The sequence below is a fragment of the Osmia bicornis genome, chromosome 6, assembly GCF_907164935.1.
Source record: "Osmia bicornis bicornis chromosome 6, iOsmBic2.1, whole genome shotgun sequence".
NCBI lineage: Eukaryota > Metazoa > Arthropoda > Insecta > Hymenoptera > Megachilidae > Osmia > Osmia bicornis.
This window is the reverse complement of record NC_060221.1, coordinates 4,901,725-4,927,727: the sequence shown is the minus strand read 5'-3', so window position 1 is coordinate 4,927,727 and position 26,003 is coordinate 4,901,725. Positions and strand designations below refer to the sequence as shown.

The window sequence follows — 26,003 nt, the reverse complement described above, 5'->3', positions numbered from 1 at the left end:
CGCGCACCCGTTGCTTCGCGCTCCACGAAACAGCCTTTTTTATTTGCCCGTTCCTATTGATACACCACCCCCTCGGGGGTCCCGACGGTCCGCTTTACTCGCTAATTAATCGCCTCTCGGGAGAGGTGCGAGTACCTGTTGCGTACGCTACACGCGATACTACCAATTTTCAATTACGTTTTTCTATCTTCGGTGATGATTTCGCAACTTCCGTTCGAGAAGTCCCGGAAGAAAGCACCCTCTTCTGAATAGGCCGTTGCACCTGTTGCACCGCGAGTTATGCGAATAGCAGGTCGCCAAAATCGTTCGTCTCGCTACGTAAACAGCTTGCGAAAATTAGAACCTGTTGCGTGGTGCGATCGGACTTCCGGCTGGAGAGAAGACGGAAGAAGGAAAAGAAGGCAAGGCTAAGAGAGGTGTGGATCGGGATCGAACGGAGGACGATACGGTTCTGGCGGCTCGATTTTCGACTCGTAGGTGTTCGGGGCACGCGGTGGCGCGAATGTCAGCGAGTGGAAGCGAGCGTGAAGCGAGCGAACAGCGAACACTCGCTAGTCGAACGGTGCGGTTCAGGTGAGTCTAGGAGCCGCGAGGCGGGCGAGGAGCGAGCAGGGGTGAGAGTAGTGGCGCCTGGGGTGCGTAGGCTGCCTCGGAGGCGCGGTCGGTCCAGGTTCCGCCCGACGGTGACGTACGTCGACGGCCACCTTGCGAGTAGGGCCAATGGGAAAGCGTACGGCAGGGTTCGGTGGGGATGTGCAGGACGGTGGCGCGCATGACTCGGTTCCACTGAGCGCTCCGGGAGCCTCGGGAACCTCGAGCGAGCTGCGAGGCGAGGCAGTCAGTCGCTCTCAGCTACGACATGCATAACGCATGAGAGAGCCGAGCGAGATCTTTTCCACCCGTTCGTTGTTGTCGTCGTCGTCGTCGCCGTCGTCGTCGTCGTCGTTGTCGTCGTCGTCATCGTCGTCGTCGACGTCTCTCCTCTCGCTCCCGCGTACGCACACTCGCACGGGAGACACCGCGAGGAAAACATACACGCGCGCGCAAAAGTAGACAACGTCCCGTGCTGGTGCCGTTCCGCACTCGTATCCAAGTTGTCGCGAATCGGTTACCGTTCCTCCGCGAGACCATCAGCGTCCAGTGTCCGAGTCCCTTCGCGTCCTGCCGAGACACCCTCTCGGCTGACGGACCGCGAGTGTAGCGCGAGTCGCAACGCGCAACCCTTCTCGGCACGAGTCTTCGTCGAGTCGTTCGCGATCGCGCCACAGCGATGAGTGATCGTCCGACACGCGAGTGATTCCGCTCTTTTGGAGTACTACTAGTCGTCGAGCAGCTAAGGTGTGCCGTTCTCGTGTGCCAGTTCAACGTAGGAGATCCTCCACGGAGGAGGAGAACGGAGGCTGTCGCGAAGGAAATTCGCGCTTCGAGTGTTTTGCACCGAGAGAAACGGACAGAAAGGAGAGGACACACAGGATCGCAGGAAATAAAACTATGGACGGGTCGTTTGCAAGAGCGACGATGTCTCTTGATAGGAATTTCGTGTGTCGCCGCGAGAGATGGACTGTTGTAGTGCATAACGTGTGATCGGTGATCGTCGATCGGAAACGATAAGAACTTACGGAATTTCAACGTCTATCACGGATACAACGAGCCAGACAGCAAGAAGAATAAACGAAAGATTCGAAGACAGGGAGGCGAAGTAAGAAAGGGTGCGAAAAGGAGTAGGGTGCCCTGTTGGGGGCAGCCCGAAGGCCCGTTGGGCCGGCAAACATTGAGGAAATTGGCGCAACCGATAAACTAGGGAATAAGGAGAGATAACAGGGTAAAACCGAAAAGAAAGGGAGAAAGAAAAGGAACAGGAATAAGAAAGAGAGGAAGGAAAAGAAAAAGATAACAGGGTTCGGCGGAACCTCTGTACGAGGGGAAGTAGATGGCCGCTACCACGTACATGCCGATTAGTAGCGCAGTGTCGTCCGACCTGGATGGTGGTTCGGGTACCGCGATCGGGATGAACATCGCCGTGGGTGGCTACTCCTCGGGCTCGCCTCGCAGCGCCGCCGACGCCGGGGAGATGAAGTACATAACGACGCCTCAGCATCATCACCACCATCATCACCATCACCAGGTGACGTCGTCGCCGTCGCCGAACGGCTTGTCGCACCCGTCGGCGAACCTATCGTCGGCGAACCCATGGGTGAGCTTGCAACCTAGCAGCGACCATTGGGCGGCATCGATGGGCATGCACCATACGGGCCATCATCCGCACCATCATCCGCACCAAACGAATCCCGGGTTAGACGTGAAACCGCTGGCGGCTGCGGCCGCAGCGGCAGCCGCCGCGGCCAACGACCAGTCGATGCATCCTCACCGTGGCGGTCCTCATCAATCGCCCGGAATGGCCTCGCCGCATTCTTGGCACGCGCCGGTTGTCCCGTCGGCCCATTATAATCCGAGCGGTGGCGCGGCCTCGCCCACCACCCTTCAACAGTACCATGCCGCGATGAACGGTATGCTCCACTCGCATCCCCATCAACATCATCCGCAGCTGCAGAATCATCAGACCGGGCTTCACCCGAACTTGAGGGATCCCGGCTCGCCGGTCGGTCATTCGCTGCACCCAGGCCACGCGCACGACAGGGATCACAGCGCCGGCGAAGAGGACACGCCGACATCCGACGATCTCGAGGCGTTCGCGAAACAATTCAAGCAACGGCGCATCAAGTTGGGTTTCACCCAGGCGGACGTCGGTCTCGCGCTCGGTACTCTCTACGGCAACGTCTTCTCGCAGACGACGATATGCAGGTTCGAGGCTCTCCAGCTGAGCTTCAAGAACATGTGCAAGCTGAAGCCGCTGCTGCAGAAGTGGCTCGAGGAGGCGGACTCGACGACCGGCTCGCCGACCAGCATCGACAAGATCGCGGCACAGGGAAGGAAACGAAAGAAGCGAACGTCGATCGAGGTGTCGGTCAAGGGCGCCCTCGAGCAACACTTTCACAAACAGCCGAAACCCTCCGCCCAGGAGATCACCACTCTGGCGGACAGTTTGCAGTTGGAGAAAGAGGTGGTCAGGGTGTGGTTCTGCAACCGGCGGCAAAAGGAGAAGAGGATGACGCCGCCGAACACGCTAGGCGAGGGTATCATGGAGGGCATGCCGCCCGGACATCAGGGACAAGGGGGTCTCCATCAGGGTTACCATCCGCAGGATCACCTGCACGGCTCGCCGATGGGCCACAGCCACAGTCCACCCATGCTCAGCCCTCAGGGCCTTACGGCTCACTCGTTGGCGGCTCACTAGCGTTCGCCCGGGCCTCCCCCGTTGGGCCTGTCGATAACTTCTCAAAACTCGGTGAACAACCCTACTTCCTCGCCGCCGGAGACGCTCCCTCCGTTCTATCATCATTACCTGCAAGCGCGCACCGGCAGCTACTCCACCACTTCGTAGCCACTTTCTAGTGTCTACGAACCAGCCGTGCAATGCCGCTTCGCCTGTTCGCGCTCCTAGTCCGAGCTGCAGGCTGCACGCTCGACCGACGAGCCTGTCGTCGATCGGTGGCACGCTTCAACACGTCCTATGCCAGCCGGCGCCACCCCCACGACAGGCTTCCGTCTGTCTCTACGACGAGGTTCAACGGGGTTCTACGTAGCCGAAAAATAAATCCGGTCCAACGGGGAGGCTTGCTTCGCGCGATCCTAATCGCGCCCGCCGAGACACCATCCACTTCGCCGAACATCCTTAAACGCATCCGGAAGATCGTCTACCCAGAAGAGACACATCGCGATCGAACTCTGTTACCTCGTGTCACAGCGATATCTAAGTTCGCGAGTCGCCAGTGACGCGGTGTTTCGCCCGCTTCCGGCGATCTAAACCGCCCGATATTCCGGTGCCCGAGAGTGCGTAATTTCGTGTACGGCCAACCGAATCCGTCCGTCCATCCATTCGTTCGTTGTGCATCGCTATGATCGCGGTGCGAGTGAAGAAGAAAATGAGATGAGATAAAGAGAAAACGAGTGCGAGAGGACGTTTTGGTGCGTCGCGACGCGTCGCGGACAGAGCCCGACGGACGGACGGGGTGGCCGTGCGGAGCAAAGCGAATGGAACGCAGCCAAAGGCGAAGAGCGGTGTGTTCGAGCGGGATTTGTCCGAAGCAAACCCGCCGGATGATGTAACATAAGTAAATATGGACTGTAAATAATGTACTAGATAAAGCTAGTAAGTTAAGTGAGAGAGTCGCGCATCGTGGTCGTTTTCTTCGTCGTCGCCTTAGCCGTCGCCATCGCAGTCATCGTCGCCGCCGCTGTCGTCGTCGTCGTCGTCTTCACCCTCTTTGCTGGACCGGACGGAACGGATTGGACATCTTGGAGGCAACGGGATCGGAATGAAAAACTGGAGAGAACGGTGTGGCGCGACGAAGTAAACGACTAAAAAAGACAAAGAAATTCGCAATGAGGGACAAGACACGCGTTTAAACGGGGAACTCGCGCGTGTCGGAAAATGTGTGCCGAATCCTAGCGACAGCAGAAACCCCTCGCAATGAAAAACCCCTTCTGTAAAAAGAGTAAGTATGTAAACATATAAATATATATATATATATATATAAACAAAGATATATATTATATATACATACAAATGAATATAAATATTATATATATATGAATATAAATAAAAAAAAGTCTATGTATATGAGAGAGAAATTTATAGCGACGTCGAAAAAGGTTGTAGCTAATATTATAATTACATACTGCGATTGTTTATCATCGTCGAGGCACCGTTTCGCGAGTAAACTGTTGTAAACGACAATAGATCCGTCATTTATAATTTGTCATTGCTACGATGATTTTTATTATTATTGCTAATTATATTATTCGTCATCCTTTATTGTCATTTATTATTATTATTCTTTATTATTGCGATTATTATTAACATTGCTATTATTAATGTTATTACCATTCTGTTGCCCGGAGGCTAATCGTGGAGCGAGAATCTTGCGTTTTCCGTCGCCACCGGGCATCGAACGCGCTCCTCTTTCTCTTTTTCTCTTTCTCCACTTTTATTATTATTTTCGTTTATTCAATTATTAGCCGGGTTAAACGTTTTCTCGATCCGTTTCTCTTCTCTCAGCTTCTTTCGATCGGTTCCGCGACACGAAATTTTATTTTCATTTTCCAGCGTAACGGTATTTTTCCGGGAAACATCCGCGTAGAAATGGACGTTCTCGCTCCGCGATTGGCAACGGGATTCGTATCGGCATTAAATTTCATCCGCGATGAAAATATTTGCGTTGTTTTTCCGCGAGTTGGTCAGCTCTCGGCGTCGCGATGGCTGACTCGTCACTGTTTCCCTCCGTTTCTTCGATCCACTGTACATACGCTAAGGGTTAAGACGTCGTCGCGACGCTTGCGAATCGGAATTGTTCGGAAAAGAATTCGTCGAAAGGGGTACGGTTTGCGAACGCGAGGAACCTCGTTCGATCTTTGCGTTTCCCTTCAAAATTTCAACATAATGAATTATACTTATCTGTATACTCGCGTTTTAAATTTGTCCCGTGTATTTTATGGTCGTGTTAAAGGACGAGACTCGATCGCGGATTGAACGAGCACGGTTACAGGGTAGAATTCGTGTCAGGAATGTCCAACTTGTCGCGACAAAGGGTCGCGGCCACCCTCTCGATATTTCCTGGGGTCTGGAATTCATCCTCTGGACAACCGGTGAGTCGTTGTTCCATCTCGATGTTCCATCTCCCATCGCGTTGTCGTCCGTTGTAAACGAGCCACGTTTAAAAAAGCATAAACCTCCCTCGCTATTAGGATGGTTGGATAGTTCCGAGTGCGACGTTGTCCTTTCGACGACTCTATTTCCAAGAGAAAATTAAGAGACGAGACGTTGGGCCGACGGTGGAGGAAAATTTTGGAAATCGTCGTAAGGGTAAAACGTTCCTCAACAATGTTCCAAAGACCGCTAGTTTTTCCCTCTTTAATGATACGTTCGCGTTTAACGACAGCACCCTCGTTAGGCTCTAGATTTCTTCCGAAAAAATTGCAGACATCCTATAGTCTTGTTTCGTTTCTTTAATTTCTCAAGGCTGATCGATCGTTACGCTTTCTTTAGCTCGCGGTGTCGACGTTTCCTGCAGGGATTACGCGCGTTATCGGTGACACGGTTTCCGCGATTATTTGCTCAACTGGTCGGACCGTCGGTGCTCTATTCGAGCCGGTGGTCTCGATCGGAACGTAGAAATGAAGAAGGAAAGAATAGAAGAGAACGCGTGAATCTTTGCTAGCAAAAGGTGTCTATTATTCGCGTTTGGCGCCGCGCGAACGAAAGGGAGAGGCGAGAAGAGAAAGGAAAGAGGCGCGATTGAGAGTTTGACAGCGAGGAAGAAGGTCGACGTAGCAGGGTAATTAATTTTCGCGCCGTTTCTGCGAAGGTAGCCGTTCGATGCCCGGCGAACGATAACGAGGACGCGTTCGACACGCGGCTTATCAATTAATCGATCCCCAGCTTATCGGCTCAGTTTCTTTTTTTCTTTTTTTTTTGTTTCTTTTTTTCGTTTTCTGTTTTAACGAAAGATGAGAACGAGGAGAGTGGAGAACGAGCGAGCGCGATTCGTCGAGCAAACGAAATCATTTTTGCGTATACCACGTTGTTTTGTTGATCATCGTCCGTTCGGGGACGCGTATCCTCTCGCGGCTTCTCGCGACGAGAGACGACTCTTTCACCGTGATGATTTTTTTTTTTTTCGAGAAATCGCGACAGGATACGCGCAGGCGTTTTGTAAATATACGGAGAAACGATGCGTGAAATGATCGGATGAAACGGGACGGAAATGGAAGAGTTCGGTCGATTCGGTATGCCGATTTAACGAGAAAGGTAGCGTTCGAAATTCCGCTCGTCGCCTCTTGATCGAACTCTTCGATTTCTATTCGACGCAGCCACGAAATTTTTCATTGGCGGATCAAGCAGTGAGAACAAGAGCGATTGTGAATCTGTGCGAGTGCGTGTGTGCCGGTGTAGTTGAAAGAAAGAGAAGAAAGATAAAAAGGTGTGTTGTAAAGATTACTTTAGCCGTACGCAAATCAGGCGTTACACGCGAGCAGAACAGGACCGAAACGAAAAGAAACGCGAAAAAAAAAAAAATAACTGTAAACATCTCCTCCTTCTCCCTGTATATTATTATAATTAAACATTAATTATTATTAACGTAAAATAAAGATCTGGCGAATGGTGGTGACACGTTTTGTTAGAATGGCAGAAACTAAATTACTACTGAATTTTAATTAATAAACGACATGAAAGTAATACAACGTATTTGCCGTTTCTTTTCTTTTTTCTTCTGATTCATTTGCCAAGCTATCGCACCTGACGAGATTAGGGAACAGGAAAGAAGAGAACACGAAAACAGGCTGATCCTCTGATTCATCGCTTTCGTTTTCGTTTTCGTTTTCGTTTTCGTTTTCGTTTTCGAGAAACGTCGCTTTAATTAACACTTTGATGGACGGTGTCGCGTATTCATAACTTCGGTATGTGGATTCTTATTTATAGGATCCATTAATGTTTTTCGGATTATATTTTCAAGCGTAGTTTGAAAACTATCCGGTACTTTTTCGAGCCCTTTTCAAACGATTCGTGTTACTCGATTCTTTCGAAACATTCTCTAGAAGACCAAACCAGACGAAGAAATGAATTTCCAACACGCGATCGCAACGTTTTCTTAAACAGTTCCCTCGTTACTTTATCCAACAACGCGTAAACAACAGCGAGTGGCAAAACCGACGTTTCATCGTGTAGAATTCAGCTCGATAATTATTTCCATCGCGATACGATTCGATGCGATGCGATGGTTCTGTTCACGTAGAAGCGCGTTCCATCGGTTCGGTGAACGTTTTCGTTTCCCCTCTGCTTCGTTCTCTGTATCGCAAAGATTTCGATTGCTTGTGGCAACCAAACGAGATTTCATAATTGCGAGTCTCGGCGAGTTTTCAACGATCTGCTCGAATCGTTTCCAATCCCCTCGTAGATATCCACGGTTCCAATCGGCCGCGAAATAATTGGAGGTAGAATTCTGGTTGGTCCAATTTTTCCTCGCGGAAGCGATTCGTGTTCGGTTGGAATCGTGTGATTTTTACTCTGACGATGAGCTCTCTACTGGAAGAAGCAGAAAATTCTCCTATCGTTGCGCAATCGAGATCCGAGACGTTGAACTACTTTGCACAGCTGGGATTTTCGGTGTCTGGATCCACTGGAAATTACGTCGAACGCGTCAGAGGATATCGATAAGAAGCGATACACTTGATTAAAACGCAGAACTAGTCGTGTTTTCAGGGTTAAATGAAATTATCTTTAATCTGTTTTCAATTCTGTTCATTTACAATTTTCTTTCGTTGCTTTTCAACTTCTTTTACGATCAACCATACCGAAACTTTTATTTTATCTTCCTAAAATTCTTTTGCTTTTAAAATATTTCCTTTTTAGGGGATGTTATTCTCAGCTTCTAAAATAGTAATCGTTTGATTTAGAAACAAGGTTGCTCTTTCGTACACTGTTAGACAGGATAGGATTTTCTTAGACGTTTCTCGCTCGTAAATTTAATAGTGTTTTAATGGAGAAACAGGTAATAAAGCGTAAATCGAAACGAGCTTCGTCAGGCATCGATTCCAAACGATCTGTTAATCGACGTCGCGTTAAAATCCTCGAGGAAGGGTTGTAGGACGATCGAATAAATTTCATCGGATCGTCGCGCTCGATCCCTCGAAGAAGGTGTTGCTGAAAGGTGTCGCGTTACGATCTTTCAGCTACTTGAGGGAACGATAATATTAATAATCAGGCGGGCCGGTTGCTTGATCGCCGATACTCCCTGACAACTGGTAATCCAACGTTCGCGCTCTGTGGACAGACCAGTCCATCGTTTCGCTGATTTACCGCCGCTTTTGCTCGCGAGTTACACCGGATTCAACGCTTCGTAACTATGATAGAAAGGATTTATCGACTCCTCGATGAATCCCGATATCCTTGGTGGAAACTTGACCAGAGAATTCTCGAGGCGGGTTCAAAGTCGTCGCGATATTATGGAAACGCGACGTTTTAAACGCGAAAAACGCTCAGTCACCCGGAAGTTTCAATGGCTTTAATTGCACTGGGACAAGGTGTTGATTATTCTTGCTTTTCTCGTCAGAGAATTCTTTGTCCGCTTCGCGTTTCGAGGAAAATCAACGCGAGCCAACCTCGCCAACGGGTGACCGTTAAATCAATTTGAGGAACAGGTTTTAGTCAGACGTGCTTGTTTCCCTATCGATTCTACGAAATCCTGAGAACCTTGGTGCGAAGCGAAATTTTCATTTTTACCACACCTAACCGGATGACGTAAGGATCGCGTTAAAATTATCCTGCTACCGATCGAAATGCCTCCGCGGTGATTGTCGAGCAAAATTAATACGCGTGACGAGAAAACGAACGAATTCTGAGAATATCGAAGGAAGTCGCGACAGGGATAGAAAAAGGCGCGAAAGAACCAGGTGTCAACGAGAAAATCTTTGCCGGTTTCACCTAGCCGGTGCGTGACACGCGCGAACAATGAGCGCCGCTTCGAAAGGGGATGAGAAAGTGTCAGGTGGAGGGGGCAGGTTCGCGAGGGTAAGGGACGAGGAGGGGAACGCTAGAAGTAGAAAAGAAAAACAGAGAAAAATGCGGAGGAACTCGAGATATATAATGGCGACAGGTACATCGACGTCGAAATGTCACAGAGAACTTACCCCTTTTGATTAATACGTAAATTATATAAAATACTAGTTAGTAAAATGTGGAAATTATAAAATTTTAAAAGCTTTTATAAAATTGTAGTAGATATCTCAGGGATTCCGAGCGAAAGTGTAAGAGATTGGTAGAAGGGGTAGGAAAAACTGAGGAAGAGGAGGGAGAGGAGTCTCTGTGAAAGATAGGGGCAGGAAATTGAAGGGAAACGGATCGAAGCGCAGGCGCCAGCAACCCCTCTTCGAATCCCGAAGACATGCGCTCTCGGATAACCACCCCGTTTCCTCTCCGTCACCCTCCGCGACCTTCTACTCGGCTACCCTCGCCACCGACGCCGACGTTTCGTTCACACCTACCAAAATTATCGTTATAGGCGTACCGTGACGTCTGCGTACACCGGTTTCGCGATCGAGTTCGTGCACGCTCGCAATTCGTGTCGCGGCTTATCCCCCCAATCCCTCGATAAGAGTTTGTCGATAACAGCAGTATCGTCTCGTGGGTTATTCGATCGGAATTGTCCTTTCTCGCTGCTGTTTTACCGAATCACTGATTCTATTTTCAAGATCGATGGCTTTCCCGATGTACGAGCAGCTTTCCGTCGCAGTGGATTAGGCTGACTGATCGGTCAGACGCGTGCGTCCATCATCTACTTAGACTTTCGAGCGCTCGCAGACGTGATTCAGGGGACTTCAAGTTCATGTCTCGACGATTTACCATTAGATACTGTTGATAGCGGCCGGTGAATTATTTAAAATTTCATTCGAACTCCGAAAGTCTTGATAGTTGTTTGATTTCTTTGAAATAAAGGGTTGTTAGAGAGGGAGAAAGCGATCAGTTTCCTCGGCTCGTTGACATTCCACAGACGCATTAGCGAGGCGTGAACAGATCCTGACAGCGGCGCATTGATTTAATAACCGATGCCCACGCTCGAGGATGGTCGTCGTCGTCGTCGCCGTCGCCGACGTTTCTCTCGTCCGAGTTTGTTCGCGAACGGACGTAAGTACGTATACCTACGTCCGTCCGCGCTCGCAACGACGTGGACGATACGCGGCACTCGCGGCACGCGTGTGCGGAGGAAACAATTGAACACCGTCCATCTCTCTCGCTCTTCTTTCACCGTTGGTCTCTTCTTCTCCTCTTCATTGTCTCTTTGTCTCTTCGTCGCCTGTCCAGGCTCTTCCTCTCCTTCTCTTTCTCTTTCTCTTCCTCTCTGGCCGTCCCTTTCGTCGCCGACCACGGGGCCTGTCTCTTCCTCTACGGCTCAGCAGCGAAGCTTAATAAGCACAGCTACCTACATTCCATTTCCGGTGCGCTGACGTCACTTGACAATCCGGCTACGGAGAGCTCGTCGAGCCACGTACCGAGCCTCGTCCATCGTTTAGGTATACCCACACCTCCGCCGACCCAACACCACCGACCGTTCAGCGATTTCCTCTCGCGACCTCCGTCGGACGCCCAGCGTCTCCTCGATTCGAGGACGACCCGATTCGATCGAGCGCACCTTCGATCGGCATTCCATCGTGAGAAAACGCCAGGTCCCGGCCGAAGGGTGCGATGCTACTCGAATTTCTTTCCCGCTTTTCTTCGGGAAAATTAATCATCATCGGACCAGCTGACACCCGGTTCTACCCTTTTCCTTTTTTTTTTCTTTTTTTTTCTGTCGTTCTCGCGAGGAGTGCTTGATATTGCGTAGCAATCGCGAGGTAGAAAAAGAAAGAGAGAGGTACAGGTAGGGCGAGGAGTGGAAGAGAAGGAACGAACGCAAAGCAGGTAGGCCTTGAACAGCTCCGGACCCACGCGTACGTACGACTCTCTAGGAGCGTTGTTGGCTCGTATATAGAGGCATTCTCGGTTCGCGCTGCCGGGCAAAAGACAGATAAATAACTCAGCTATGGCATTGGCTAAGTAAACGAGCCTACGCGCGCATTCGTGAAACGTACACCTGTACGAGTCGCACGCGTACAGCTTCGTTTCTCGTTCCGCGCACCTTCGTCGTCTATCGTAGCCATCTCTTTTTCTAACTCGCCTCCTTCGAATCGGCTCGATCTTTGTCGCGCTCGAACGGCAAAGCGGCAAACTCGCGCGTAGGCGTGACTCGCTAGAGTGTCTCGCTGATCTTACGGACGACGCGGTTTTTCTACGCGTCCAAAGAACGTTCAGGGCTTGCGACAGTGTGCGCGTGTAACCGGCAGATAGCATCGAGAACGTAACCAGAAGAAAGATCGAGCTTCGGTACCTCGGTTTAGGTAGCCGAGAACCCGTCCGCTTCGGTTTACGACTCCTCGATACTCCTCGACGATATCTCTCGCTTATTAGATTCCTCGTCCTTCGGTCTGCTAGCGTTCGCGGCTCGCGCAATCAGACCGGAAAGCCTCGCCGCGGTTCGGCTCGACATTTACGGCCACGATTGCTCTCGATCGAGGAAAATCTCCGCTCTGTCGCGATATACCGGGACACTATCTCTTTCGTTCGATACCTTAAGGGTTAAAAAGTCGCGATCGGCAACGGTTTGCCGCGTGTACGCGCAAGATAGGAACGAACTGACGGACGGCCTCGTCGACCGCACGCCTCCTTACTCGCTTATGAAGTTAATTGAGGGCAAACGTCCACCACCGATCTACTGACTAACCCGAAAACATTTGCAACCGAGCTGCCTAGTTTTCACGCGAGTGCTTTACGCTCGAAATTTTAACGATCTCGGGAAACCGGCGCGCCTCCGCTTCGTCTTCTGGTCGACCTTCGCGGGGGAAAACGTTCGCCACGTGTTATTACGCTCGATCGTCCTTCGATGCCGTAGGGTGGAATCGTTTCCATATTTCTCTTTGCAATTTCATCTCGTCTCTTCGAAGATCCAGCGTCGTTTTTCTTTTTTCTCCTTCGAGATTCGTTGGAGAAGAAAAGCCCGGTTCGCGACGATCTCTGACGCGTCGAGATCGATCAATTATTCCTCGAAGGACGCGTCAGGTTTTTTTCCACGCGAAGAAAGCTGTTCGATGCGTTGTTTATCACGGCAGGGTGGCGAAGGAAAGCTATACAATAGAGACGAATCCCCTTGGCAATTCTGTCCAGCTAGTCGGCAGATCGTCGAACAGGCTGTACGAGCGGTGCCGGATGAATTATACTAATGGCGTGACAAGTTACAAATATTGAATCTAATTATGGTAATGCGACGGTAATCTATTTGCATTGCTGAATAATGAAGACACACAGGTGGCACGGAAAGATCCCACCCAGGATCCCCGTGCGAGTGACCCACAGACAGAGAAAGCAACGCGAGAAAGAGAGAGCGGAGCGAGAGGGAACGACAGCCGGTCGACTTCCAGCCATCGATAGATATTCCGAACTCCTTCCAGCGACTTTTCAACCAATTCAAATTTTATTCGCACTCTGCAAATCTTGGATGTTTTGAAAACTATTCAGATTTTTGATAGAACATAATTTCCTGCCCTTGGCTCTTTATCGCGCGACCCATTAAAGCGTTTTCTTTGCCGAGTTCGCGCTCGACGCACGGGGTGACGATAAGGGGTGCTTCGAGACACTTTCGAGATAAAAGAGAAACTGCCAACGGACATTTCCTTCCCTCCAGAGATAATAATATTTCCATCGCGATCGCTTTCAGTGCAACGCGTTCAAAGATTCATCGATACGCGACGTGGCGGCGTATTTTTCGGTTAAAAGGATGGACGAACGGCGGCCGATCGTAATTGGATTGGCGAGTATATTTATCGACAACGTTGCCGCACGCCCGTTGCATTTGTAGGCTATCCAATCCGCAGCGTGTTCGTTGCCGGAGTAATTTTATCGACCTTTTAGCCCCGCGCCGACAGCCACCGACTCCCTTCCGGCTTTGCGAATTCGCGTCCACCTACAAATCCTCCTCCCATAACGAGTTAATGATACCGAGAGCTGGCTTATTCGCGCGACGGAAAGTGGCGCGGTGTTTTTACGATGCACCCGAATCTCGAAATAAGGAGTCGGAGAGAGAACGGATCCGCGCGACTAATTGAATCGTCGCTCGTTCGAGATTAGAAACTCGCGGTGAATCGCGTTCCTCCCTGCGCCGGTCGGGAAAGGTATATTAAAAGGGTTGATTTTATGGGCCATTCGGTAGGTGGTAAGACCGTCGTAAGACGATACCGATGCGTATTCTCTTCGAATAATCTCTGGAATTTCGTCTGCACGCGAAAATCGTCTGTCGACGCGGCGCGACTCGCCTCCGATCGCTGAGCCGACACCTTCTCCTTGACATTTTCCCTCGACACCTACGGCCTAGCTCGCTAAGCGGAATTCCATCGCCGGCATCGATGCGATTCGACTCACCGCGACAGAGGAATCATTTTTACAGAAACCGGGATATCGTCTGATTCATCTTAAAAGATTCTACAATATCTTAGCAATTCGACTGCGCCTCTTTGCGCCGCGTCGTTTAGTCACGACTAATTTACTCGGAGAGAAATAGAGCGCAGGAGGGTGGTCGGTTGATCCGCGCGATAGGAATCGCGGATAAGCGGAGAACTCACGGTCGAGTTGGCCGCGTATTCGATCGGAGAGCATCGATAAAATTGAGAATGCACGCGGTCTCCCTGGTTTTAATGAATGAACGTCTGGTGGATGCGGTAAGGAGGCAGGCTGTGAAAGTTGGGAGGGGTGCAGACGAGAAGAACGGGCCGGTGAATAAGGGGGGGCACGGTTGTTGGTACGCGGTGCGCACACCTATACGACAGTTAATAGCGTTTGTGTTACGCCGGGACGTAGCCGGAACGGATAGCTCGCCGTGGCCGTACAGATCTACATAATGTTTATTATGCTAACCTAGGCCAACGAGCTTGCATCAACAAGTGTTATATTATCATTCAAATAAAATGTTTTAATCTGCATACGTTTTATCGGCCTCCCGCGGCCATGCGGAACGCGATGCCAACAGAACACGAGACACGCGCCCGCCCTATGCTCTTACACTCTGCAACTTTTCGACTCTGCGATCGAGCATAGAAATTTCAAGCAATTAACGGTCATTTTTATAATTTAAATATGAAATTAATGGCGCCGATGATTGATGATCCTCGCAATAGCTAACAACTGTAGGATCTTCGTGAAATCGAAAGATCGGTCGCGAGTTAACCGACTTGTTCCTTCGCGTTTACGACGTTCCTCGAGAACGTTTTATCGCCGTGCCGTTGCTCTCGAGCGAATTACCTCGGAGCCAGTGAGAACGGCTCCGAAACGAAGAGGAAACGCGGAAGGGAATCGAATGGCGCGCGTCGAGATCAAAGATCGAAGGACAGTAGAGAATTTAACAAGCTTGCTAACAGGAAATCGGAAACCTTAATCGAACGGGAATCGCGATCGCTTTCGAGAAGGAAAGTACGCGCGGAATAGCTCGATAGGCGCGAAGTTTGACGGGCAGAATCGTACGGTCTCGGTCGGTCCGCCAGCGAGTGGCCGCGATAATAGGACCTATGACACGCACGTACGCACACGTACACGCGCACACGCGGTCGAGCGACTTAAGTGGCCGGCACTCGCTGAAAATAACGTTCAATTCCGACGTAACTGCACCTATGACCCTGACTCCTCTCGGTTTACCTTGAGCGCTCGTTCGGAAATGCCGAGGAACGATCGCGCGAGTGGGCGGGTGCGTCGCACTCTTCAGCTCCTCGACCCTCTCGAATTCGCTTGCTTTCTCCTCTTCGTAGGTTTCGACACAATGAAGCCCACGTACGGAACGAAGCTGGCACGCTTTCGTCCCGGAAAAAAGTCCGCGTGCTTTCGGTCGACGCCCAACGGGCGCGTCGATATCCCCGGTGGTTACACTTTCACAGAAAAGACAAAACTATTGTGTAATCACCCTTGGCGATGGGAATCGAATTGATCGAAATTTTTCATTCGAATCTCTAGCTTGACGCACGCGACGATTCTCGATCAATGGAGTAACGTTTCGTGGTTGACCTCCGGCGTGGCGAAAGCTGATGGTCGAAGGGCAGGTGCCCTTCCGGGCGAGTACGATCGAGTCGCAATCGGATGTAAATGCGATGCAAATTTGCAGAGAGGGAGCGAGGGATATAGAGGGACGGTATCGGGCTACCGAATGTAACGGGTGGCGAGATAAAGCGAACGGGAACGGAACCTGGCTCGATGCCGGTCCTTGCGGGATTGCGGAGCACGAATTCCGGCCACGGGCCCGCTGACAAATTTAACGACCGTCCGCGTGGCCGACGAAATATTTACCTGCGGGGAAACTCGAGCCCGATAGCCTGCATTTAGTGCACCGACGCGCCCGACGCGACGATACGCTTGCTAGCGTTACGTATGCGGAGGACGTGTCGAGCTTCTACCTCCCTCTACCGATCCTATCCGTGTCCTTGTCTCTTTAATTGCCCGATTAAGGAACAGTTTCCTCGCGGTAACCTCGCCTCGTTCCGCGATACTCCAAGCTCGTTGCGACCGATTCCGCAGGACCGCGTTTTTCCCTCCGCGATCGCTATTGTCGAAATTCGAAAACTCGAGACTCGGAACGCGAACGCGGACAATTAGATCGTTATTTCGTACGATCCTCGTCGAAAAAGCGCGATGCGAGCGGTCGCCCTCGATTCTCGAAACCGGTATCGCACTTTTTGCCATCGCCTTCAACTATCCGTAATTTGTTTGTTTTCGCGCACAGCCGCGAGGCTAGAAGCACTGTTTACCTCGATCGGTGCGTTTCGAAGGATTTGCATGAGCGTCGAGCGGGAAACCAGAGGCAGATGGCCAGGATCTTGGAAAAAACTTCTCGCTGAAATCCAATTCCATGCTGGAGTGAGATCTGGTCCGAGGGTTGCGAAGAAGGGAGGAAAAGCGACACGTCTCGAATCGAAAGAGGCGGAGGGTAGTTAGAGGCTGGTAAGGGCAACACGGCCGAGCGGAAGATGAAAAAAAGAAAAGAAAAAAGAAAAACGTGAGGAATTAGCGGTCGGACGCGTGCAATGCGGACGGGTCGGCATTGTTGTCCGGTCGTATTAGCGGCGGCAACGGTAGGCGTGAAAAGAGACGAGGATGGTGTTTGGTGGAAGGCGCGAAGAGGGTGAGAAACGGGAGCAGCCACCCCTCGAGTTTCCGCTTTTGTTCGCGGCTCGTAACTGGGGACGGGATGCTCGCGATCTTCGACTTTTTCGCGTTCCTTCTTGTCCGTTTTCCTTTCGTTGACGTGGCTCGTCTCTTCTTCCCTCCTCGCTGTTAACCCTTCAGCTATTTCCCTAAACAACCTTACACCCTTGCTGTTACTTCATTTTCACGGAACCTTCTGAATAATCGATCTACTTAAAAACAGAAACATACATTCACGTGAGGTTCTTTATTTTTATCTAAACTGGCCTGTTTGCGTGACTCACCCTAATTATTGCACTTAACCGCATTAGTAAGAGAAAATAGTTTCACTTAGTCGCATGAGCGTTACAAATAAATCTTGCGCATTTTATTTCTGTAATAATTCGATCAAATTCCCAGACAAAATACCGAGTATTCGTTTAACTGTGTAACAGCGAGAGATTCGATCTTTGGATACTTCCGATTCGATCTGGCGTTGCGCGTCTAACGTTCGTCGCGTTTTTCCACCCTTTTTTCCGCTCAATTTTCCGCGTCACGCGGTTTTTCTTCCTCGGCACACGATTGTTCCAGTTAACGCTGGTCTGCCTTGAACTTTATCATCGTTACACGACTCTCGTGCGAGATGATCGCGCGTGTAAGCCTATGTGTCTTCGATAAATCGGCGATTGCAAAGACCCTCGTTGCCGGGAAAATCGGCTGTCGAGTGTACGATGATGGATCTCCGTGCTCTGTCTCGCCTTTTGTCAACGTCCGTCGCGATACGTCCGCGCATTGTGCTCCGTTTTTGTTCGAGCGTGTATCGTCGCCGCGTCGCGTTCCGCTTGCGACAGGGATCGTTTACCGGGGGTCCGACGCGCGTTGCAGCTGTCGATCGGGATTCGATGTTTTCATCGGGAAAAGACGCGAGAATAAAAGAATACACAGAGCTTAGGATGAATTTTTAATTGTCCCAGACATCGGTGAATCGAACGAGAGAAGCAGCCCCGCGATACCGAGAGTTCCAATCACGCGTTTCATTCTCCGTTTCACGAAATGAGCATAAATTCCATGGGAACGCATCCGTGGGCACGATTTCAATCTCGAGCCCTTTCATAAAAGAAGTCGCGCGAGCCGGTAAGCGCGCAATAATTCTCCCCATTCTGCGAGCTGTTCATTAATTACGTACGCTACGAGCAACAGGGAAAAGAGAAAGGGAAGGAGAAATTATGGATCCGCCTTTATCCACGCATCGGCCGCATCCACGGTTTAAACTCGAAAGCGAAGGACGTGGCCGTTCGCGGTACTTTTTCTCGCGGTGTCCGCCGCGATAAGCCTTAACCGCCATCATTTATTATTCCTGAAATCCCTTCTGGATAAATTGCCACCGTAAGGTACAGGGACGTCGATAGAAAACACTGTCGCCGGTTTTAACCGACGGATCCTATTCGGGGATGAAATCAATTTCAATCCAACGCTGATGTTTCAATCTCATCCCTTTGAAAACTACTTAGATTATAGAAAACTGCCTTAAAAATTTTTAACAGTTTCAATCGCTAGTCTAACGCGTATCCGATTTTTAATCCAAGCCTGAAAATCGTTCGTCTAAGAGGACGTTGGCGCGCAAACAAGCCTGGTTTTCAGCAACAGCGGGGTTTCGATGCGATCTGCGAAACGAGAGCGAGGCTACGCAGCGGGAGGTCCTGCTAGCGCGAGAGAAGCCGACAGAAGCTGGATGTTGAAGCAGAAAATATAAAAAAGAAACACGTTAATGCCGAACGAAAAACAGTTTCTAATCCGTAGAAGTTAAGATCGAACGACAATAGAGGACACGGAGCGTAATAAGGGGGCGCTTACAGGATTACGCGACGACCAGGTAAACGCATTTACCTCCTGTTCCGGTTCAGGCAGCACCTTTTTAACGGGAACAGGAGCCATCGTTATTTCGGACGATCGAGAAACGATATTTTCGCAGCAGATATAGAAATTTGCAATTTCCAACCGTGGTTTAACTTCTTCCGCTGAAAATTGATTGACAGACGTCCGTGTCGAAAGTTTGTTCGACCCGGAGAATGAGCAAAGGGTGATAGAGGAAAGCATGGGAAGAAGAAAGGAGGAAACTGCGATGAATACGCGTAACGCGGGGTATCAATTCCGATCGATCAATGGGGCTTCCCCGTACGATTAGTAGGCGAACGGCGTTTAACCGTTAAATACGACGTTTCAGAGCGTAATAGCGGCAATTATCGTGTTAGTAGCTATATTCCAAAGGCATCCGTCGCTTCGTACCTTTCGCCGTGTAATTACGTCTCGTTAAGAGCTCGGGAATGTAATCCGGCTCGCGAACGAAACTGGAAAACCGGCGTTCGACGACTGCCTATCGAACAATCCGATCTACAGGCCGCGGCAAAATACGCGAGCCTAACGTCGGTAGTTCATACAGTACAGAAAAACAATAAGAATGTTCATAAAAGGGTTAAAGTATCGAGGGATAAACACATTTGTATGAATTTCTTTAAGTTACGTCCACGTGTTATAGATCAGCCTGTACATTCACGCACGCGGTGTCCTTCATTTTCCTTCTCCATTTCCTTTTACCGTCTCGTTCTGGTGCCCTTCTACCATCCTCCCACGCGTTTCGCCGTTTACCTTGCCCGCGAGTTTCCCAAGAAAGGCTCGAGGCGAGGAGGAATCGGTTTCGCGTCGAAAACCTCGACGTGTCGCTTTCGCAGCGTGTACTTTCACGAGGCACGCGCGTTCTTCCGCGACGAAACCTACGTCCGGTAATCCTTCGAACGCGTTTGTTCGTCACGATCCTTCCCGGATCGTCCTCCCCCTGTCGAAGAAATCCCGGTGTCACCCAGTCTGCCTTCCAACGATCATTCCTTGTTACGTTGTTTCAACGAAATCGGTATCTCCATCGTCCGTATCGGGCGTTCGCAAATTACCTGGACGTTACGAAAGCCCCACGGTATCGTTACAGGCTATCGATTCGCTCGAGATCGCCGCCGTAAACTCCGCGAACTTATTAAGACGTTCCGATAAACGTCAGAGCGGTCCGAGGGAAAGTCGCGGAAGGATCGTTTCAAGATCGGCACGTACCGAGAGATCGCCGTTGTAAAGTTCCAAGCGTAACAGTCCAGGTGATCGGCAAAAGTTTTTACAACGTTGTCACACGCTCGCGGTTATCGTAAAACCGAGCCTATACGACCCGATTTCCGCCTCGTTTACGCTCGGGAAACAATCAGCCTCGGTGTAAGGTTTCCAATTTCTCGTCCCGCGATCGTCACCTGACCGGTGCGACGATCAGACACCGCTTGGGATTTACGTTTACCGTTTTCAATCTGGAATTTAATGGTGACGGATCGAGGATCGGGGAAATCGATCTTTCGGGGTCATGGGTCAGCGTGAAAGCCGGTGGTCGGTCGGCATTTGTCATCGGCGTCGCTTCGACAGCCACCGGTTCTCTTGCGGCTTTGACGAAGACCGAGAGAGAAAGAGAGTGGGCAACGAGTGAGAAAAAAGGCAGGTGTCCTTAGGTGGTTCTCCCGGTGATTCGTCATAGGCGTGACCCAACAACCACGACGACGGCGACGTTCCTTCCTAATCGCGTCATCGACGTCCACGACGCCCGACTTTTTCTCTCCTCCTGATACTATCTCGCGACGTTGTTACCGCATACCGCTCGATACTCGCGCGTGGAGGCCTTCCATCGGCGCAGGTGCTGCCCGACGGTGTCCGTCTTCGATTTTTCTTCCGCAAAATCGTCGCGTTGCGCGCGACCGATTTCGAGTGGCTAAAGTCTAGACTCTAGAGCGAACTACTAGTAGAAGAAAACCGGGAAAGGGTCGAAGACGGAGAAGGACGAACGAAGAGGGAAAGAGACCAGGTAGCGGATAGTTGGCAGCCTGGACTGACCAGCGGGTGCTCCGGATCCGACTGGACCGGTTTTGCCTGAATTCCCTAGGAGTTCTAGCCTTCGGGACTCGGGAGGATTCTCACCGGTCGCTGCTACGACGCACACAACTTTCGATCGCTCTTCTTTGCTCAGTCCTCTTTCTCTCGGCTACAGTCTGTATAAAATAAATCTAGAAACTGAGGAAGTTCCGCGACGTATCCGCGGACCCGTTCCTCCAGGTACCAACCAAGTTTCAACGTATCGTTTATCATCGGAAGGCTCTCCTCCTCGCGATCTTTCCTCTCTGTTTCTCAACCCTCCGGCTGGCTGGGCTGGCTGTCTGATGACTTGATACTAGCCTCGCGACACCGATACGACCGGCCGCTATCTGATTCGTTGCCGAGGAAACCGAGAAAGAGAGGCCTTCTCCTGTTGCTTTTCTTGCCAGCACGGTAGCGAGTACACACGGCTCTCGGTTTCTCCGCGATCCGAGATATTGCCAGTTCGCTGCCTACCGGAACTTTAATTATAGCACTGCCCACGCAATTTGTCTTATTATCGATTCGAGATTTCCGACTCGCTTCTCTCTGCTCCCTGACTCGAGTTCTCCAGCCCCGCTTTATCGCGTCGTATCCTCCACCGGGCTCGTTTCGTCCTGGTCGCACGATCGTCTCGGCCATTGAAAAATCTTCTATACCTTCTAGCCACCGAGCCTAGCTATTATGCGTCCCTGAGCGACGGAGCGCGGATCCTCCGGTTTTAACCCTCGGCCTCTTTCAGTCCGCATCGGAATCCAGTTTTTCGAATCGAGTTCATCCTCCTGAAACGGTCCAGGATGACCGTTGCCGGAGAGGAGGAAGCCTATCCTAACCGTCCCACGGTTTTGTCTTCGCGACAGCTTGCACGAAGAAAGGTGTCGCTCGGGAGCAAGGGTTGCTGCAAAGTATTCGAGGGGGTCGTTGCGTAAACAGCTAGGCGACGATTTTGCTCGACGATCGAGCCGGCTACCGATCCAAGCGTCGTCCTCTGCGAGCGTCTCGTGGGGCAGGAAACTCGGCGGGAATTTTTTATCTTCGTTGGGTGGCTGCTTTATTTACGACGGGCTCTTCGTCGCGGCTATTTGAATTAATAACATCGCGTTTCCCTCGGCTCGCGGAGATTAATAGCAGCCGAGCGAGGTAATGGAAAAACGGGCGATGCTTGCTCGAACCGATGCCAATGTTTCGCCTAAGAATCGCGTTATTCCCGACCGTGTCAAGATTTACGGATGGACGATTATTTAATTCAATTTCTGCCGCTGGTCGTTCGCAGTAGCCGACGGGTTAATATTAAATTGACGATACGAGGTAGAGAGTAGAAAATTTGAATGAAAAATAAAACGAATCGTATTCGAAATAATTGAGGCTATAACGTACCGTGCTACGGAGGCTCGTTTTCATTTGGCCAGTTAACGCGTTAAATTCGTTTAATTTAACGCTGAATAAAAGAAAGGAGGAAAAAAAGATGGAAAGGCGTTGCTATTACAGCGAGAAAGAATTAACGGAGGCAAGCAGCCGCGTTACCAAACAGATATTACTTACATTAGAGTAGTTAATATCATAATGATTCCAATATTCTAGGTATTATCTAGCGACGCGAAACGTACCGTGTAATCGATCAGATTACGTTAATTACAGCGATGGAAAGGGGGCGTCTCCGCGAATAGGTCGAGCTGAGGAGAACCAGTAATCAAAACGATTCAGAGCGGAATTGCTTCGTTTTTTTTTTTTCCATAAATCTGCTCGAGAGGACAGGCGCGTGGTTCTCGCGCGCTCCTACCAGTTACCATTCCACGTAAACGCCGCTTGTCGTTAACGCGGCACGATTCGAATCATTAGTCTCGACAAAAACCGTCATTAGCGAGGTATTAAACGGCTATCGAGACGCGTATCTTGAGAAAAATACAATCGCGCTCGGCCCTGATTCTCTTCGGATACGAATAGATTGGACGAAAAAACAGTGGAACACGCGTTAATCTGTTATTAATCGCGCGAATCGGCTCGTTTCCGGTCGACTGCAATGCTTGCCGACCAGGGAACGTCGAAACCGCAAACAACTAGCTTGGAATATCTGTTTTAAATTTAAGAAATTAACTATTATATAAAATTTCTGTGAACTTTTGTAACCGGCTGTATAATCGCGAATTCCATCCCCTCGTCTGGACGATGTAACGAGCGAACACGCATAATGATATTAATCAGGGCGGCGCGTTCGGCTTCCTTAAAATTGCCGGCAGGCTCAATTTCTCACTTAAAATCTAATTAGAGCTGGCCGGGGTTCGGGGCTGCCGTGGGCCCAGTCGAGAAAGAGCTCGATCGAGAAAGGGGATGGTCGATGCGTTCGACCTCGGGACCAACGACCCAGGGATACGAAAGCTAAGCCAATACTTTACGAAATTGCAGTTTCCTGCCCTCGGATCGTCCCGCGGATCCCACCACGGACTCAACCGGCTGTGCACTTGGACCCGCATCGACGTCCTCCGCGTCATTGGGATCCGACTCGCGACGCCCTTCGGGTCACTTTCGACGTCCGGGACCGGCGATGCGCCCGACTGCGCGCCTTCTGGACACTCGGGCGGCCCTAATCGTCCTTGGATTCGAGGTAAGAATCATTCGCTAGAAGGAACTTAAATCCTTGCGTCTCGCGAAAGGGTTGAACGTTGAATCTTTGCATTAATCGAACGGGGAGACGACTGCAGCTGCGAGCTCGTCGATCAACCGGGTTACGATTTGTTAATTATTACCGGTGGAATCGGCTAGAGGCCGTGTATCGGTGTCCGCGATCGGCACCGGGGGGGAAAGCGCGGAGAGGACAGGTCGGACGCGAATCGAAAGAGGAAAAAAGACAGCGGATCGTTAGCAAGGTACAAATTTCGCCATTTGCCGCAATAAACCTTCGAACCCGCTTGTAACTTCTTCTTATGGGAGGCATGAGTAATCGCCTTGTTAGCCCTTATGGCCTATAGCGCTCATACGATCGCTCCCATGTCCATGGGAGGGACAACAGCAACGGCAACAACAACAACAACGGCCGACATGCACGCACAGCGATTGCAAAAAAAGGAAGAGACCGAGAGAAGCAGAGGCTGAAAGAGAGAGGAGGATACGATAGGGGTACGAAACGCGAAACACACGGCGATGTATATATACGTATACCCCATCGACACCGAAGTCTGTGTAACGAGCGAGCAAGAGGACCCGACGCCGCCGATCCCCAGGTAGAGGTAGAAATCGAGAAGGAGTGAACGCGGGAGAAGCAGAGGGAGCAACTTCGAAGAGGCATTTGCGTTGTAACCGAGAAACGAGCAAAAAGCGAACGCGTGCGCGCCAGCGACCAAACGACAGAGAGACAGAAGCAAAGAGAGGAAGAGGGAAACATCGAGGGGGTGCAAGCGAACCGAGGGGATCCCTTTTGTATTTTCCCGTTTCTTTCGTTCTCTGTGCCACGCGAAATTTAATTACCTCGCGCCAGCCGCCTCTACCACTTAATTAGCGCCCTATAAATTAGAATATCACCGTGGCCAGAAGAGGGTGCGCTATACACGCGCCTTCCACGAAACAATGCTTGACCGCGACTACTCGCGAAACGATTGCTAAAGTTCGTTTCCTCGAATTCTCGGAATTTTTTTAGTCATCAGACGCGATTTCGTTCGAAGACCAAGGCGAACCTTGATTCGCGTTGTTTAGGAAACGAGCTTCGCTCGAGGGTTTCCTTTTTCGCGCTGGTTTTGTCGCGAGACCTCCAACATGGAGAGGTACAGGCGCGCTTCCAAGTCGCGTGGCTCCATATCTTAGGACGAAGCCAGGGGGGGGTCCGGCGAAGGACAGGGAACGAGGACTAACGCCGTTTTATCGTGTAGCCAATTAATAACGTTTCCTTGCTCGCCTCCGACTCTTTTTTCCTGTCTCTTCGCTTTTGTCGCCAACAAGAGATCTCTCCTTAAAGATATCTCCGGACTGTTTGGTAGCTACGGAAGGTAGGCGATATCAGACCCGTAGCTAGCGATCGGCTTCGAATATAAATTCAACACGGAGAAAGTTTCGAATCGTTTCGGGTTTAATTCGATTCTTTAGAGTGTCGAAAGCCTTGAATGTCTTGAAACTCTTGAAACACTTGAAACATCGCTGATTCTTGAAAGTCAAGAACATGTAACAGTATGCAAATGATAGGTATGAATTAAAAAATTACTCTATGCGCAATTAACGACGGTAAACTGTGGGTGTTTATGCAAATATACTTAAGTTTTTATAAAATGTTTTCACTCTTCGAATGATTCGATGCGTCTTAATCCACACACAGTTTGCATATTTTGCACTTTTGAATAATTTATTTCGCTCCTTTTTTCTACACGTATCACATAATTTACATATTTTTTGCTTGCTCTGATAAACTATAAACGCGAAGGCATCGATAATCTATCGAAGAGTTTCAAGAGTTTCTCGACTTTTAGGATTCGAATGAGATTCGAAGTAACTCGAATCCCGCCTGTATCGCTTTCGAATAAGAAAGAGTTTCGAATACCGCGGTTCGAACGAGCAGATTATATAGATTAACCGGTGTCTGACAATTAAGAGGGATATTTTCTTTGTAATGTTACAGCTTACAGATTTGTCTCGTATCGTCCTGCTGCAAGCGATCGTTCCAGAGTCCTGTCGCAGCCAGGCGTCGTGTCAGTGTGGAAATGCATGATTACATAGAATTACGGTATAAGTTGTGTTAAATATCAATGTTAATCGCTGTAGCGAAGTGGGGTATTACAATAAATACATTATTTTATGTAAAGTGTCTTTCTGTTCTGGTATTCTACCTCGGAATCGTCGTTTCGGTGTCCATCGCGAGGCTTACGGAGCAAACTTCGGCCGGGGATAAAGAAGCTCGACTCTTTTCTTTTCTTTTCTTTTTCATTCTTCGGGTCGTTTGACGCGCACGGAGGGAAAGAGTGGCTCGTAAAGAGCGGCTGCAACGGTCGGCATCTGCGATGCGCAATTAACGAAAGGGTTTTCGCCTGGTCCGGCCACCCCATTTCGCTCGCGACAGCTCCGGCAGCAGCCGCCGCCTAGCTCGTTGACAAGTCGTTTGATTTACAGCAAGCTTTTATTTTTTTAATCCCACTCGCGATCGCCACCCTAAAAGCCGCGATCCTTTGCCGCGTTCTCGCAAGCTTCTCGCCTCCGGCGAATTTATCGCTCGTTCGAAACGCGGCCGCTTGAAAATTAGCTGTCCGGCGAAACAGAGAGAGAGAGAGAGAGAATTCAGCGACAA

At 50.2% G+C, this 26,003-nt stretch overlaps 2 protein-coding genes across 3 annotated transcripts; both read left to right on the top strand.

The window, feature by feature from the left end:
* Positions 1–802: 802 nt before the first annotated feature.
* Positions 803–25,523, top strand: LOC114874461 (POU domain protein CF1A). 2 transcript variants are annotated; one of them, XM_029183748.2, is made up of 3 exons: positions 803–4,556; positions 23,144–23,342; positions 25,341–25,523. In XM_029183748.2, the coding sequence occupies exon 1, from the start codon at positions 1,931–1,933 to the stop codon at positions 3,293–3,295; it is 1,365 nt and encodes a 454-aa protein (XP_029039581.1). In that variant the 5' UTR covers positions 803–1,930; the 3' UTR covers positions 3,296–4,556; positions 23,144–23,342; positions 25,341–25,523. The 2 variants fall into 2 exon arrangements, with proteins under 2 accessions (XP_029039581.1, XP_029039582.1); XM_029183749.2 differs by lacking the exon at positions 23,144–23,342.
* Positions 21,538–25,324, top strand: LOC123987885. Its single transcript, XM_046286192.1, has 4 exons — positions 21,538–21,582; positions 21,678–21,880; positions 23,144–23,342; positions 23,691–25,324. Exons 1-4 carry the CDS (start codon positions 21,538–21,540, stop codon positions 23,850–23,852), a joined length of 609 nt encoding a protein of 202 aa, XP_046142148.1. The 3' UTR covers positions 23,853–25,324.
* Positions 25,524–26,003: the final 480 nt, after the last annotated feature.